Raw genomic sequence first — 14,510 nt, 5'->3', positions numbered from 1 at the left:
CCAGTGCTCAACGAAATCCACCTGACCAAGGAGGGGACCGAGCTGGAGCGTGAGGTCGTAACTGCCTATTATCTCCCGGGAGAGTTCCAGCAAAATCCCCCTGTTCCCATGGACCCCGAAATCCACATCACCGAGAGGGCACCGCTCCGGGTTATAACCAGGTGACCCCAGCACCAGAGGTGTTTTCTCAGCTCAGCAGAGGTGCTGTGGCTGCTGTGGTTCCTTGGGCAGAGGGATGGGAGCCCTGGCTGTGGGAAGGGGGTATGTGCCGGCTCTGTTGCTTACGTTGCTGCCTTTGCTGCAGGGTTTTCTATGGGATGACCACTGAGGAGACGATTCTGCGAGAGATCAGTCTCTTCTGGGAGCTCTTGGGCTCCACAGACACTGTGCTCCGAGAAACCTACATCGTGGCTGTTTATGAAAATCCCAGCATCCCTCAGCGCCGCAATGAGATCTGGTTCATCTGCCGAGCAGAGTGAGTCCCCTCTGTGACTGCAAACCGTCCTGCGGCTGAACCTGGTGTAGATGGCAGTTCTGACACAAAGGAGACGAATGCACATCCTGACCCACCATCCACCCACAAAATGACAGACCGGGAGACTGGGGGGTGGGTTTGCACTCTGCCCGGCGAGAGCCCAGCCAGGGAAAAACCTGCCGGGTCTGCACTTCACCTGCCCCCGCAGGGGCCAGCTGAGGCTGGAGCTGGCACCGGGGAGAGCCTCTGCAGCAGGCTCCTGGTGGGAAGCACGTGGTGGGGACTCATGTAAGGCAGTAACTGTGTGGGCTTGTGCAATGTGCTGGCTTGACCTGGGCTTCTCTCAGCTCTGAGATGAGATTGCGGAGCTGCACGAGGCACGCTAGCGGGGCTTGTGGTTGGCAGAGTCACAAGGTGATGGTGTCTAGAAGGCAAATGACTGTGTACGAGGTGTGGGCCTCTGTCTGGGCTCTGGGCTGCTTCCTGTGAGAATGGCTCCGAACGGAGCCACTGAAATGCTGCTACAGGGACAGTGAGGCTCGAAGTGGGAAAGGGCTCGCCACAAGCGAGATGTGGATCCTGAACGTTTCCTGCTGGGGCGGCTCTCTTTGGACTCTTGGGTGCCTCCCTGGCTGTCACTTACCATCTCTCAGCCAGGACCGAGGGCGCTGGCAGCCTTCGTCCATCCGTTGTGGGTGCTGTTTCGCGGACCTGCTGCGAGCTGAGAGGGACAAGTCCCGACAGCAGCAGCAGTGGCACCGCTGTGTGTTGTGTTGTGCATTGATCAGCGAGTTTCACATCCACGAATACCGTCATGCTTTCCTGGGGGAAGCTGACAGTGCCAACAGTAAAATAAACCCAGCTCAAACCACTGCAGCTGCAGATCACTGATGGTGGGGATGGGGGGTGCCCAGCTTGGTGTGGGAAGAGCCTTGCCCTCTCCCTCCTCAAGATGCTCCAGGCTGCAAAGCTGCAGCTAATTAGAAGGGCTTTAATGTTTGCCCAGGTTATGGCGTCGTGTTCAGCCGGGCACAGGCTGCTACAGACAACTCCGGCCACGCTCCCCTGCAGGTAAGGTGGTTTTCTGTTGGTTAGAGTCTACTCCAGCCTCATTTTTTCCTCTGTGCAAAAAATTGGCTCCTTTGACTGTACTGCATACGAGCAACCCCCGCAGGGCGGGCTGAGAATTCGAATGTGACAGCACATCGTGCTGGTTGGGTGCAGGAGGCGGTGTGCCTCTGCAGGGATGCGCTTAACTGGCTCAGTTTGGAGGGACTTGTGGTGCCAGTTCCCAAGGGGTTTCTTCCTGCTGTAGCTGGAGGTGTGCTGTGTGCCTTGCCTCCTGCTGCTGCCCAAACTCTGGCTCTGTTCCTTTGGCCCTACAGTGCAGCCGGATGAGGAGGAATGGTGGGGAGGCCAGGGCCAGCTCTGTGGTCTCATTGCCCTAGCAGTGCAGGTGGCTTCTGCCACCCCATTCTCCGATCAGATGCTGTTCACTGCCCTGGTCCGAGGTGGCTTGCCCTCTGGCTGCGGCTGTGGAGGGAGCGGGGCCGAGCACGTTACACCCTCCTCTTCGAGGGAGCAAGGTAGCTTCAGGCAGAGTCTGGGCAACAACAGGGAGAGCAGACAGTGGTTTCCTGGATATCTTGCGCAGTTCTTGTCCCTGGGGCACTGAAGGCAGGTAGGGCTGGGGAGGTGATGTGACAGCCCGCAGCTGTGAGGGCTGATGTGGCAAGTGCTCCTGAGATAAGAGTGGCGATACCCGGGTCAGCAGTGCTGCGCTCGCTTCCCTCCTGGGGAAGGGGAAGCCATTCCCTTACATGAGGCTGGGATCAGGTGGCTCAGCATCAGTGGGAGAGCAAAGTCAGCCAGCGCGCGTGGGATAGAGACCCTTCCTCTTACTGCACGTCAACCGCTTTTCTTGCTTGCCCTGAGCTTACAGGTGGAAGTAAAACTTGCTTTCTAGAGCTTGCTGAATAGGCTAACGCTTCCTCTGAGGCTGCTTGGTCCCCAACCACAACCAGAACAGCTTTTGGTGGCAGGAAGCGGTGGCTTCCCTATGAGAGAGGACTGGTCTGCGGCTGCTGGCAAAACCGCACAGCCGTGTGCCCTGACGGGGCGGCTCCGTGGTCTCCCAGGCTCTGCTGGAGGTGGAAATGGTAGGAGCTTCTGGTGCAGCTCCAGGCTGGCACCACCACGCAGGGCAGCAGGCGTGCTCCTATCCTGTACCACAGACTTTGTTAAGTCAAGGCTTCATCATCTTCTGTGATGGATCCAGCAGCGCTCTCGGGGACGCTGTGGGGTGTCTGATGGTGAGTCTTCCTTCCAGCCAGTACCGAAAGCAACCGGCGGCCAACAAACCGGCTGAAAAGCCGGTGTTCAGAGCTGCGACTGCCAGAGCCGGTGGCGCGGGGCTGCGGCGGGCCCCACGGGAGGCGTTTGGTCGGGCAGGGAGGCCTCCAGCCCACGCCGTGCAGGCGGCCAGGCCGGCGTGGGCTGCTGCGCCCCGGCTTTGGGTGATGCGGAGGGGCACCAAGGAGCGGGCAACGTGTTGCGGGGCTGGGGCTGCGCGTCCAGCCCTCTCTCTGCCCGTAGCGGGGCACAGCCTGAGTGCCCCTGAGCTTTCCCGGGGTCTCCCCGCAGCGGGAGCTTCCACCACCGGTTTAACGAGGAGCCCCCGGGTGGGAAGGCAGCTCTGTCGCCTCCCACCGCGCACGCCAGGTCGGGGGCTTGCTGCGGACGGGAGCAGGGGCCACCCAGCCGCGGTGGGTCTCCTGGCGCGTCCGCCGCTACCTGTGGTACCGAGGCGGGCGCTGCCCGCGGGGCCCCGCGCCCCCCGAGCCCCGCCCGGTTTCCGGTGGCCGCCCCGCCCCCGGAAGCCCCTCCCGGCGGCGGTGTCGGCAGGCGGGGCGGCGGCGGCATGGCCAGGGGCCGGGGCGCGCACTGACCGGGCGGCGGGGAGCGGCGCGGAGGATGGCGGCGGTGCGGGCGCTCCTGGTGCTGGGTGAGTGCGGGCCGGGACGGGCGCCGCAGCCTCCCGCACCCCCGGCCGGGACCGGGGGTGCGGGTCCCGCTGCCCGGGGCTTCGCGCCCCAGTGGGGCCATCGGTGGGGCGGGGGGCGGCGCGGCGGCCTCCCGGGACGAGCCACCCCCATCTCCCCACGCCGGGTTCTACCGTGAGCCCGGCGCGGAGCCGGCGATACGCGGGGCCCCGGCGCGGAGCGGTGCGGGGGCGGCCGCGCCCCCGCCCGGCGGAGCCCCCGTTGCGGTGCGGGAGTCGCCGGATCCCCCGGCCCCGGCTCTGCTTGCCCGGCGTGCGGCGGCTCGTCCTGCCCGCCCTTACCCGCTCGTCGGGGGTTGGGGTGGGGGGTGGTGGGGGGGGAGCGTCGCGCTTAAATGCACCGGGATGCAAATGCACCGGGCGTTTCGTCTGGGAGACGGCGAACGGGCGCTGCCGGGGAGGCGGCTCCCGGAGCTCCCCCCGCCTCCGCCGCTGGCTGGGCTCGGGCCCCCGTCTCGCAGCCGCTCCGGGCCCTGCAGTGAGGGCTGGTGGGGGGTGTGTTTCCCGAGAAATCCGAGCAGATCAAAACTGGGGGGAAAAACACCGGGCACGCAGCGGGCTTCCGACCACCACAGCCCCCCCCGCCCCCATCCCTAGAAATTGTCCCCCCGACGGCTGTGAGGGGGTTTCGTCCCTTGGTGAGCAACGTCCCCATGAGCCATCCCACCCTCCGTGCGGTGCAGGGTGAGAGCCAGACCCCCTGCCTCCTCCCGGCTCCGCCATCCCCGTCGGTGGCACGGGCGCTTGGGGGCAAACGGTTGGTTTTCCTGCCTCCTGCTTTTCACAGTTGTTTTACTTACTCGAGCTGCAAGGCCCCAACCCGCCATCCCTCGCTCTGCTCTGCGGTGCTTCTCCCTGCTGGCCTCCTAGCGCCATTTTCCATGCCTGAGGAGCCCCGGCGTTTTGGCCGTGGCGTGAGAGCCACAGGGGCCCTGAGCTGGTTTCCAGCTTGGCTTTGAAGGCTCCCGCGTCTGCCCCGTGCCGCCCTGTTTCTTGCCCCCTTCGGTTGGGAACCCTGCAGACAGGGTCCTGCATGCCGCCAGTATCCGCTTGTGGTCCCTTCTGTGTCACCCTGCACCACCATACAGTTTGCTTCACAGTTTCTGCTGCAAAATCAAGAGCAATCTTCGTCTGGCACCTGGGGACAGAGGGGAGGTTACTGCCTCTGAGGGAGAGATATTTATAGTGCTGCTGCTCTTCCCATGTCTGGAGCTACGGCTGAGCCCTGCTGCCAGGCTGCAAGCAATGTCCAATTTACAGCTGATAAGCACGAAAAGCAGCACTTATTTAGCTGATTAGCACCGTAATTGCCGATTGCCTTGGCAGCCTTCTCGGGAGGCTGTTTCAGGAGAAGGGAGTGCGTGCTTTGCTTGGGCTCTGGTTTGGAGCCATGGCGCCCTGTGGACCTGCCACAGCATTCGCCTACCTGCCAGCGTGCCAGCACCGGCAACTGGGATGTGTGGGCCTGCCCGTGAGGGCTGTCTGCCACCTTTCCTGCCAGCACGCTCCCCTTTCCAGTTGCTGGAGTTTCCGTGCTGCTCCGAGCACGTACCGTCCTCCTCGCTTCTCCTGCTCGGCAGGACCACGTCCTACAGCGCTGGGAGGAACGTGCTGCCGTCCACCTCACGGACGCTATTAAAAAAAAAAAAAAAAAAATCTCAGGCGTCAGCAATGTGGCCAAAAGGTACAGTTCGATGTATAGTTTTTACGGGCTAGTCGTAAGTTTTGCGGGTTGCAGGGTAGCATCTCCCTTTTGCCGGGGGTGCTGTCTGGAGAGAGTGCTGGGGAAAGAGCTGAGAAGCGTGGGGTATCCATGGCTCGTGCGGGTGCTTTCTGTGGTCCTCCTTTGCCACGTATGTGTTCCAGGAATGCTGGATGCCTGTACTGCTGGTCCCTGTTCCTCCATTTCCGTTGCTCCGCGAAGCTGTGATCTTTCTGGCAATGACACTGCAGCGTGCCAGATGTGTGCTGGCTTCTACTGGAACATGTGGTTGAAACGCTAGCGGAGGAAATATTTGCTGAGTCAACTTTTCTTTAAAGCTAAAAAACCCCGAAAGGTCTATTTTGTTCTGAAAGCCCCGCCATGTCCTGCGTTGAGCTGCATGGCAGTGCTTTTTTTGTGCTGGCTAGCAAGCCTGTTTCTAAAGAAGAAAATCTCTGAAAACGGGAATGATCGGATAGGATCGGAGAATTTCTCTTGGGTTTAAAGGGTCCAAAATGCATTTCCAATGGTACAACTTGGGTGACTTTCGCTCTTTGAGCCGAAGCTGCCATCTGTTTTCCAGCAGCTCTGAGTCCTTTGCAGCCAGACCAAGTACTATGATAGTTGATCTAAGCGAGCATCCCTTCAGCAGCCAAAAAGCTGTGCTGCTCAGCACATTTCTGGGCTGTTTTGGGGCAAAACCGTGACAAGCCAATACCATTCTTTTCTTATAAAGCCCGTGGTCCCCCGTGGGGCTTGGCTGAGCTCAGCAGTGCTCCGGTCAGGCTGTAACCCCAACGTGGCAGGAGCTTCAATGGCACGGTGACTCCATAGTCATGGCCGTAGGCACTTCTTTGTCTACACAGTGGGCCCTGGACAGCTGAGAACTGGCACTGACCAGAGGGATGTCATGTTCTGCATCCTTTAAAGATGTCCTCTGATTTCTTAATTGATCTGGAACGAGACCAGCTTCTAAAGGCAGATGTTTAAACTGCAGCAAGCACCTGTGTTTAGTTGCGCGCTGGGTGATGAATGCTCTTGCCGATGGGAGCGCATTTCCTCCCCATCTGCTGAAGCCCTCTTGCTCAAGAGAGGTGGGTGGGTAGCACCAGACGTCTGTGTGCTGCTCGGATGGATGGGTCTCGTCTTGTTTGACCAAAGGCTGGTCCATGTTGCATCCGAGCAGATTAGCCTACGTGTCCTGAGAGGGCAGCTTGTGCTTTCTCCAAAGGACACCGAGTCCAAGGGGAACAGGGGGAAGAAGGTAGGAAAGGAGTGGGAAGGGAAGAGCTTGGCTTTGGGGCAGCGAGCAAGGGCCAGTCCGGCTGTAAGTGATAAGGCACTTAAAAAAGATCTGAAGACTGTGAGGTCTGGTTACAGGTATTTAGTAGGGTACCTTTACACTAATATTTTTCTTCCCTTCATTGCAATTCATCTGCTGTTTGAGCTTCAAAGATCAAAGCTGTCTTCCAGCAAGCACACGTGGACTTAAGTAAATAGCTGGACCTACACCTCTCTCCAGTGAATAAACACTCTTTCCTTTCTGAACATTTTCAAGCGTAGCTCTCAGGCCTGGAATGCAAAATATTTCACATTAGCAGTGGGTGTTTCCACTGCTTTCGATATTTGGGAACTTGGAACAAATGCTTATTTAGCAGCAGACAGACTTAGGTACAAACGTGCCCTTTGTGAAGGCGGTTGCTACTGCGGTGTTTGGAGGGAAATTCCCCTGAGATCGGAGGACATGCGATTGTTTGTCCAGACCCCTCGGAACAGGTCTCCTTTTCCTGACATGAGTGGCAGTCTCATGGGCTGGGACAGGCAGCTCTTTGGAGGCCTGGAGGGCAGTGAGGCTGACATGATGCTTGGCAGATGCACAGGAACGTTCTCCTTTACGAGGATTTAAGTTGCACGGGCTGTTAACGTTGGGTTTGAGGGGGGGGTTCGCAAAAGCTGCGGACTAACACAGTGGATTTTGCGGTGTAAGAGGCAGCTGTACCAATTCGCCTCCCCGGGCGAATGTCTTTGACTTGGCAATACCTCCTGGAGAAGGCTGTTTATGCCCGTGGTGGGAGGAGGGCAAGCGTAGTGTCTTTTACCTTTACAAGAAATCAACTGTGTCTTGGGGGAGAGGGGGAAGGGAGATGAAGAAACGATGACTTGACAATTGGTGATGAGTTGGTTCTTGGCCATCAGTGTGCGTTTCAGCATGGCGGAGGTGCCATGCTGGGTGGCCTGTTTCCACGTCCTGCTTTTTGCCGGGAGGACACTGGGAAGTGCTTGTAAATGCCTTTTGTCTGTTAGAAAAGCAGATGTTATATTGCGCAGTGGGGTTAAAGGACTGTGCTGTGAACGTAGCGTACCTTGTGTGCCAACTTGCCTGGAAGAAGCAATCCCACTGCTGCTCGTGGAAGGGTTTTTTTTTTCTCAGACAGAACTGGCAGGGAGCAGGTAGGGACGGTGGAGGTTTTCAGGCTTTTTGCGTGGCTGCCTGCCTAGAGCAGGGGCTGTTCCCTGGGCTTTGTCATGGTTAGGAGCCTCTGCACGTGGTTCTTGTCTTGTTGCTGATGTCCTTGCGAGCTTTCAGCAGTCCAGATTTGTTGTGTACTTCTTGCCTTTTAGGGAGGATGTTCGGAGGGAGTGTGGGTAACCCTGGGGTCCTTTAGAAGCTGTTTGCTGACTTCCTAATGCCAAAGCTATTGAACCACAGCATAGGAAAGCCAGCACGTGGCTTTTTGATTGTGGAGGATGTGGCTTCATCAGGGTCCTGCACTTCCACCTCTTCCATCCTCCCCGGCCCTGTCAGGATCTGCAGTGCTGGTTGTGTTGATGAGCTGTCAGCTCTCCGTTTGTCTCTCCTCTTCCTCGCCCCTTTCGCTGGGGGAACTGACCCAGGGGCTACTTTCCTGCGTTGCTGTTGGGTGCTACGTGAGGGAGCAGTGTCCCATCACCTCTCAAGTCACACGGTGCCAGCAAATCCACCTTGCGTTGTAATGGGAACTGTCGCTGTTTTGGTTCAGACTGGACAGCTGGTGCCCCTAAACAAAAAAGGGCCAGACTGAAGGGTCGTCGTGAGGAAGACCATCTCCTGTTTCACTCTTCGTGTGCCTTCTGAAGGTACCACTGTGCAGGCAGTGGGAAGGAAGAGAGGCTTGCAAGGCACGTCTTTATACAGGTGTAGGTGGGTTTGGGAACTGGACAAGGGTGCAGTAGAAGCTTCGCAGGACGCTCGCAAGTGTCTGCGTTCTCAAGTAGTGGAGCGCTGGAAGAATAGTCGTCTAGGGTTTCTTCTGGATATTCTCCTCCGTGGGAGGCAGACGCAGGCTGGTTGTAATGAAGCTCCCGTGGCACGTCCGGTGTGTTAAGCAGCTGCCCCTCTCCAGGTCCGGGCTGTGTGGGTCTGGGTGCTGCCTGAATTCAGGTTGAAGAGAGTCCTGTCCAAATGTCTGTCCGATGTTTCCTCTTGCCTCTGCCTGCTTTGGCACATTGCAGCACGGCGAGGATGAACCCATGCCACCCCGTCAAAGCAGGGACTCCATTTTGGGTCATTCCTTTGTTCTGGGGAAACATTTGGCAGCAAGCGCCGCTCTCCTGTGTTTACCTGTGTCTCCTTTTAATCTGCGCAGCCCCTGCCGAGTAGCTGTGGAAGATCTTCAAGCCAAACACAAGTGGTCTTTGTTTCAAAGCATCAATTTGTGTTGGCAGCCAGGTCTGCAGCGCATGTGCTTTTCATTGACTGCTGCTCCAGCTCTGTTCCTGACTCCTGCCAGCTTTTTTTTTTTTTTTTTTTTTTTTAAATTTAATACAAAAATGTTTTTCCTGAGCTTAAAAGGCTGAGCCGTACAGTACTTCTAGTCTTAATGTAAGCCTTGCCTTTTTCGGGGAAGCGATCTCTGTCTGTGCACAGAACAGACTGCTTTCCTCTCCTCTGAGAGGTAACTAATACGTGCTGTCTGATCAGCAAAGAGAGAGGCGAGGGGGACTTCAGAGTGGCTCGCAAGCTTCTGAAAGCCTCGTCTGTGTGCCTGGGATGCGGAGGCCCTTGCCGAGCCTGCTCATCTTAGAGGGCTTCAGGAAGGTTGGTGGGTAGGTGCTTTTGTTGATGCTCTTTGCCGATCGATCGATCGTTACTGCCTGGGGCCGCTGCTTTGCTTTGGTCAGCTTTCAAAAATCTGCCCTCTGCTTTCCGATTTGCACCCTCTGAAGTTGTTCTGCGAGGACTTGAAACGCATTTTAATCCTTAAAAATATTAGGTGACATCCAGGTGAGGCTCAGGTCGCTACTTAAAACATTCCCATTGATAGTGAATGGATGGATGCTGAGGTGTCCAGGTGACCTGGGGAGCAGAACTGAAAATTGGCCAGATCCAACCGCAGGAGAATTCCAACTGGGACTTGCCAGGGTGGGACGTCGCCGTGATGAGTACTCGTGAACTCCCTGTCCCCTTCATAGCAGAGCGCACAAACCGCGTGTCTGAAGAGGAGGCATATCTGTTTTTAACTGATGATTCCTCGTGCAAGATGGAGCTTGCTGGTGGGATACCAATGGCCTGTCTTCTCCTTGTCAAATTAAGCTCTGATTCGAATGGAGCAGGCGGGAAGTTTGGCATTTGTGGAGTGGGCTGCACACAGGGCCCCTGAGCATGTGTGAATTGAATCCACCATTGTCAGATGGTCTGGGCGTCTGTGAGGCCGGGATGTCTTGGATTGGTGTTCGTATTGTGCAGGATGATGAATGAGGGAAAACTGGTACGAGCAGACTCCTGTCCGGAAAGTGGGGTGACACATTGGATTTCGGATGGGTGAACCCTCCCGCTCTGAAAAGCGAGATGTTGCAGGCTGGGAGAAAACCATAACACACACAGGGTCGTTGCCTGTGCTGGGAGCTGGTGTGGGAAAGGGCTGGGGTTTAAGCGAGCGATTATTAGAAGTCTACTTGTATTTCGGCTCCTGGTTGCTAGATGACTTCTGTCCTGGAGGACAGGAGTGTCCCCGAGCGCTTTGCACTCAGACCTGGGTGCTGATGGCAGACATTTGTTTTCAGGGCAGCTCTAAGGTGACAGGCTTTATGACTTTTCCTCTCCTGCGATGCTGTTGTGAGGTGAGGTTTGTCCCAGCATCAGGATTTTATGCCTGGGTGCAGCTCGGGCCGCCCTGAAAAGCAGCCAAGGCAGCGCCCTACTGCTGTCGATCCGAGCACGCCGGCTAGTTGGCTCCGTCCTCCGTCACCCCAAGCCAGAGGGCTCTGTCTGCAGAGCCTTGGCACGGGGAGGCCAAGCCCTGTTGTGGCTGCAAAGAGGTGGCTTATGTGCCTCTGGGCAGCTGTGTGTGAGGTTGTCCTTGCTGTCAAACGTGATGCTGGCACAAGATAGGCAGGGTATTGCTTAAGACCATCTATAAACGCTCTCCTCGTTACGGTCGCTCGTTGGCCTGTTTAGGAGCACAAAGCAAGCCTTTGATTCCGAAACATGCAGTGACTCTCCAAATGGTTAAAAGCAGGACAAGCCTCGGCTTGCAAGTGCCTTTATTGCTCTCTGTGCAGCAGGCTTTGGTGTGTGTCCTGGCTCTGCTGGGGAGGCCCATCGCTTGCGTGGCACGGAGCTGCGCCGAGGTGCTGGCTCTCTCGAAGTCGCTGGGAGCGCCTGTGTCAGCGGGAAGCTTTCATGGCAGGAAAGGTTATGATTTTTGTCTTTCCCAGCAAAGACGAGACTGGAGAAGATAAAACCAGACGGTCTTGTAGGGTGCCGCACAGGGCAGCGCATCCAGCCCTCCCAAACCATCCATGGAGGCATAGATGGGTTTGTGCTGCTGAGGATGAGTTGTTCAGTTGCCTCTGCAGCCGCCCTGCAGAGTGGCCGACATTGAAAGGCTTCTCCAGCAGTTGACAAATTGTGCAAATCATCTCAGACCAAAGTAAACAGAGCTTCCTGTGTGTTACTTGGCGTCCTTCTTTGTTCCTGTCCCCCCCATACTGCCTGCTGTGAATGCTGTGAGCCTGGGAGACATCTGAGAGCGTCTGGCGCGTGCTATGAGAGTGACCAGTTCCTGAGCTGAGCCTCCTCCTGTAGCAGTGAGATGGCTGGATGTCTTGAGATCACCCTGTCCTCCAGCCAGGTTTGAACAGATGTTTGTCCACCATTATCCAAGCAAAAGCTGAGCTGTGAAGGCGGCATGTGGGATTTTTCTCCGCTGAGTTAGTTCCTGATGGCTCTCCTTGCACGTTGTGTGTGCTCACAGCCTTCAGATGCGTAAGTGGAGGAGCTGCTTGCTGGGGCCTCGCCTGGCACAGCAGCAGTGACCCTTCTGGCTAGGTCCTGCCTCTCTCTTGCTGCCTTGGGGCTCTGGCCCAGGTGCAGCCGTTCCTTTTCCAGTTGTGCCTCCTGTCTCCCCTCTTCCTCTATCTGGACCCTGCTACGGCATGCCATGCCTTCCCTTCCCTTCCCTTCTCAGACTTTCCTGTTGCTCAGCTTCTCTCCGGTGCCTGGCTGTGAGCGCTGCTGTTTTGCCAGGTGCGGCTGTGGCTTCCTCATCCCATCTTGAGATTGGTCTTGTCTCCTTGAGCCAAACCCCCAGTTCCCAGCAAGTGATGAGAAATCAGAGCAGAGCTGGAGCAGAGCTGCTGAAATGTTCAGGTGGTTCTTGGGAATCAGAGGCTTTTTTGATAAGAAATCTTCCACTTGGCTAAAGAAAAATCTCAAAACCACGTGGCCTGAAGCAGAAACCATTAATCTGAATGGTTAATGTTTTGTCAAGGAAATAAGCACTCGGGAAACAAAAGTGTTGTGACATCCTTCAGTGTCATACTGTGTTCGTGTGGCCTTGCTGGGATTTGCCTCTCGCTGGCTGGAGGTACTTTCCTGCATGGCTGCTGTGCAGACAAAGACGTGCCATGGGTTTGACGGAGTAATCCATTTTACCTGGATTGCCGAGCGATTTACCTGGTGCCACAGTGAGCAACCAGGCACCTGCAGATGTCTCGGCGCAACTTCTTACTCTCCAGGACCTGGCTGTTGGGTGTCTGTTGCCGCTCTGTGTGCTTCCGTGGCATTTGGTTGCTTAGGATGTCCTGGTGCTCTTCCCACCAGTAGATTGGTGACTGTGCAATAAGAATTATTTGTTCTCCAGATGCATTGGGAATCGGCTGTTCTGCCGCTATGGAGAAAAGCGCTTGTTTTTCAAGGAGATTTGGTTAGTATGAGTTTCTGTCTCTGCGAGCCCGTTATACTTTAGCTTTTCTTTAATTTGTCACTGGGGCTTTGCATTAGATCTATCTGTAGCAAGCGTTCTGCCTAGTTATCGATTTGTAAAAGTATTCCAGAAAGTGCCCTGCTTGCATATTCTCCCCACTCAGTGACTTGTCTCCATTTTTAGCAGAGAGGTAATGTAGCAATGTCTCATAGAGAAGCTACCTTTTAATTAATATTGCATGAGCAGAGGAAATATTAGCTTCTCTGCCTACTTTCCTATTTTTGCGGCTTTTAATATAGATTCATAAATGGCTCTAATGAAAATAAACAAGGAACTGTTCCTTTCTGTGCCCTCTTTGCTTTCAGAGGTGATACTGCAGGTCCAGCCTCCTGGTGTCCTGGTGGACCTCCTGGTCCTGGTGTTTCCCCTGGGAGGCTGTAGCGGGGACAGCAGTGCTGCCCTGTACGAGTTATAAATGGCGATTGTGAAATGGGGCTGGCCTTCAGCTTTCCAGCAATGGAAAGAGAAAGGGGCTAGATGAAGTCTGCAGGCCTATGGGGTGTAGCTGGAGACAGATACGGGGAGCTGTGGATGAAGCTTTGTAGCCAGGAGGAAGGCAGTGCCACATAGGCCGCAAATGGATGCGCAGTGCGGTGTTATATCCTGCCCGTGGCAGGAGGGTTGGACTAGATGATCTTTCAGGTCCCTTCCAACCCAAACCGTTCTGTGACTCTGTGATTAACTAGTGTCCCTGAAATGCTCGTGAGGGGTGTCAGAGGAAATTATATGAACCCAGAGAAAAGCCCTGGGCAACCTGTCCCTCCTCTGCAAGCTTCAGATGCAGGCAGAGGTCAAACCCCAACAGTGTGGAGCCTGCATAAATAGGAGAGGCACCAATGCAGCTGGTGGGGTGAGGTCTATTTCAGGTGTCTCCTCAATGCCTTTTGGCAGCTCCACTTGTCTCTGGCAGTGCTGGATGCGTGGGGCAATTTTTAGCTTGCAGCAGCACGGTGGCTGCTAGGAAGAGCTGGTGGTGTGTTGTCGGGAGCGCCTTTCCTGGGAGCTTCTTCCCTTCCTATGGGAGGGGAGCAAACAAGTCAAACCTGCAGTAAGCCAAGTGGCGAAGCAGGATGCTCCAGAGACTCACTCACCTCCAGCTGGATCCACGGCGCACCCTTGCTCCGTGGGGAATACGGCTGCGGGATTGCCCCCGATGTACGTGGCATCCCCCAGCCTCTGTGCCGTCTCCTTGCTCCTGGGAAGGCAGGGTGGCTGGATGCCTGCTTGCAGGTGGGCCGCGCAGAGGCAGCTGCATGCAGGGCAGCACAGATGAATCCCTAGCAGCCGTCGCCACGGCATGGGTGTCGTCTTCAAGACCGTGGCGCTGGGCAAACCGTTTCTCCCAGGGAGCTATAAGCTGTCTGGAGAGCTTAGCCAGCTGGATCTTCCTGGCTTCGTTGGCAAATCCATCTGAGTCTCTACAGGCAGATAACTAAGGGAAACTTAGCTGTAAATATACCGCCATGACCTGGAGAGAGATTTAAAATATTTATCCCAGAGCAGAGCTTGGGAGATAAATAAGCTCCCTGTCTGCTTCCTTGCACGCAAAGCTCCGGAGCGCAGCTGTCCCTTTGTCTCCAGCTCTCAGAGCCTCCTTGGGGCTGGAAAGTTGCTTATGGGTGGGCTTGAAGTCCCTGTAGATAGTGTAAACATATGGCTGTTGGCAAAATAGAGAGGGGGATGCTGAGGGCGCTTGTGCTGGTGTAGAAGTGGATTTTGTCCGTGCCCTCTCTCCCCCCAGTTGCCCCCCCCCAGCTGCTGCCCCTGCTCTGTTGCTCTCAGGGTGTTTGTGGAGCTTGCTGGTGAGCCGTGTCTGGCTTGGGGTGCGCCGGGTAAGGCTGTAACCCTCCCACCTGGCCCCCTCAGAAAGCAAAATCTGCGCGATGTCCTGACCAAGCACACCTGAGAGCCAGCACAGGTTCGGGTGGTACTGGGGAGGTTTTTCGCCCGTCCGCTGGGTTTGGTGGCGGCGTGCAGAGAAGCAGCTCACTCGAGCAGCTTCCATGCCAGATCTGCTTCATTCTC

The 14,510-nt window shown here is 56.3% G+C and overlaps 1 protein-coding gene across 2 annotated transcripts in view; it reads left to right on the top strand.

Moving 5' to 3' along the window:
• The window catches only part of PTK7 (protein tyrosine kinase 7 (inactive)), a 44,644-nt gene that overhangs the window by 3,350 nt on the left and 26,784 nt on the right, over positions 1-14,510 (top strand). Inside the window, exon 1 of one of the 2 annotated variants that reach the window (XM_054195163.1) lies at positions 3,356-3,479. The exons of the other annotated variant lie outside the window; for it this stretch is intronic. Coding sequence (XP_054051138.1) covers positions 3,449-3,479 — 31 coding nt within the window. The 5' untranslated portion in view covers positions 3,356-3,448. Of the gene's footprint in view, positions 1-3,355; positions 3,480-14,510 lie in introns of those variants that run through there. 2 annotated transcript variants of the gene reach the window in all.

Source organism: Rissa tridactyla, chromosome 3 (genome assembly GCF_028500815.1).
Source record: "Rissa tridactyla isolate bRisTri1 chromosome 3, bRisTri1.patW.cur.20221130, whole genome shotgun sequence".
NCBI lineage: Eukaryota > Metazoa > Chordata > Aves > Charadriiformes > Laridae > Rissa > Rissa tridactyla.
The sequence above is the reverse complement of the archived record's forward strand: the minus strand, read 5'-3'. Positions and strand labels throughout refer to the sequence as shown.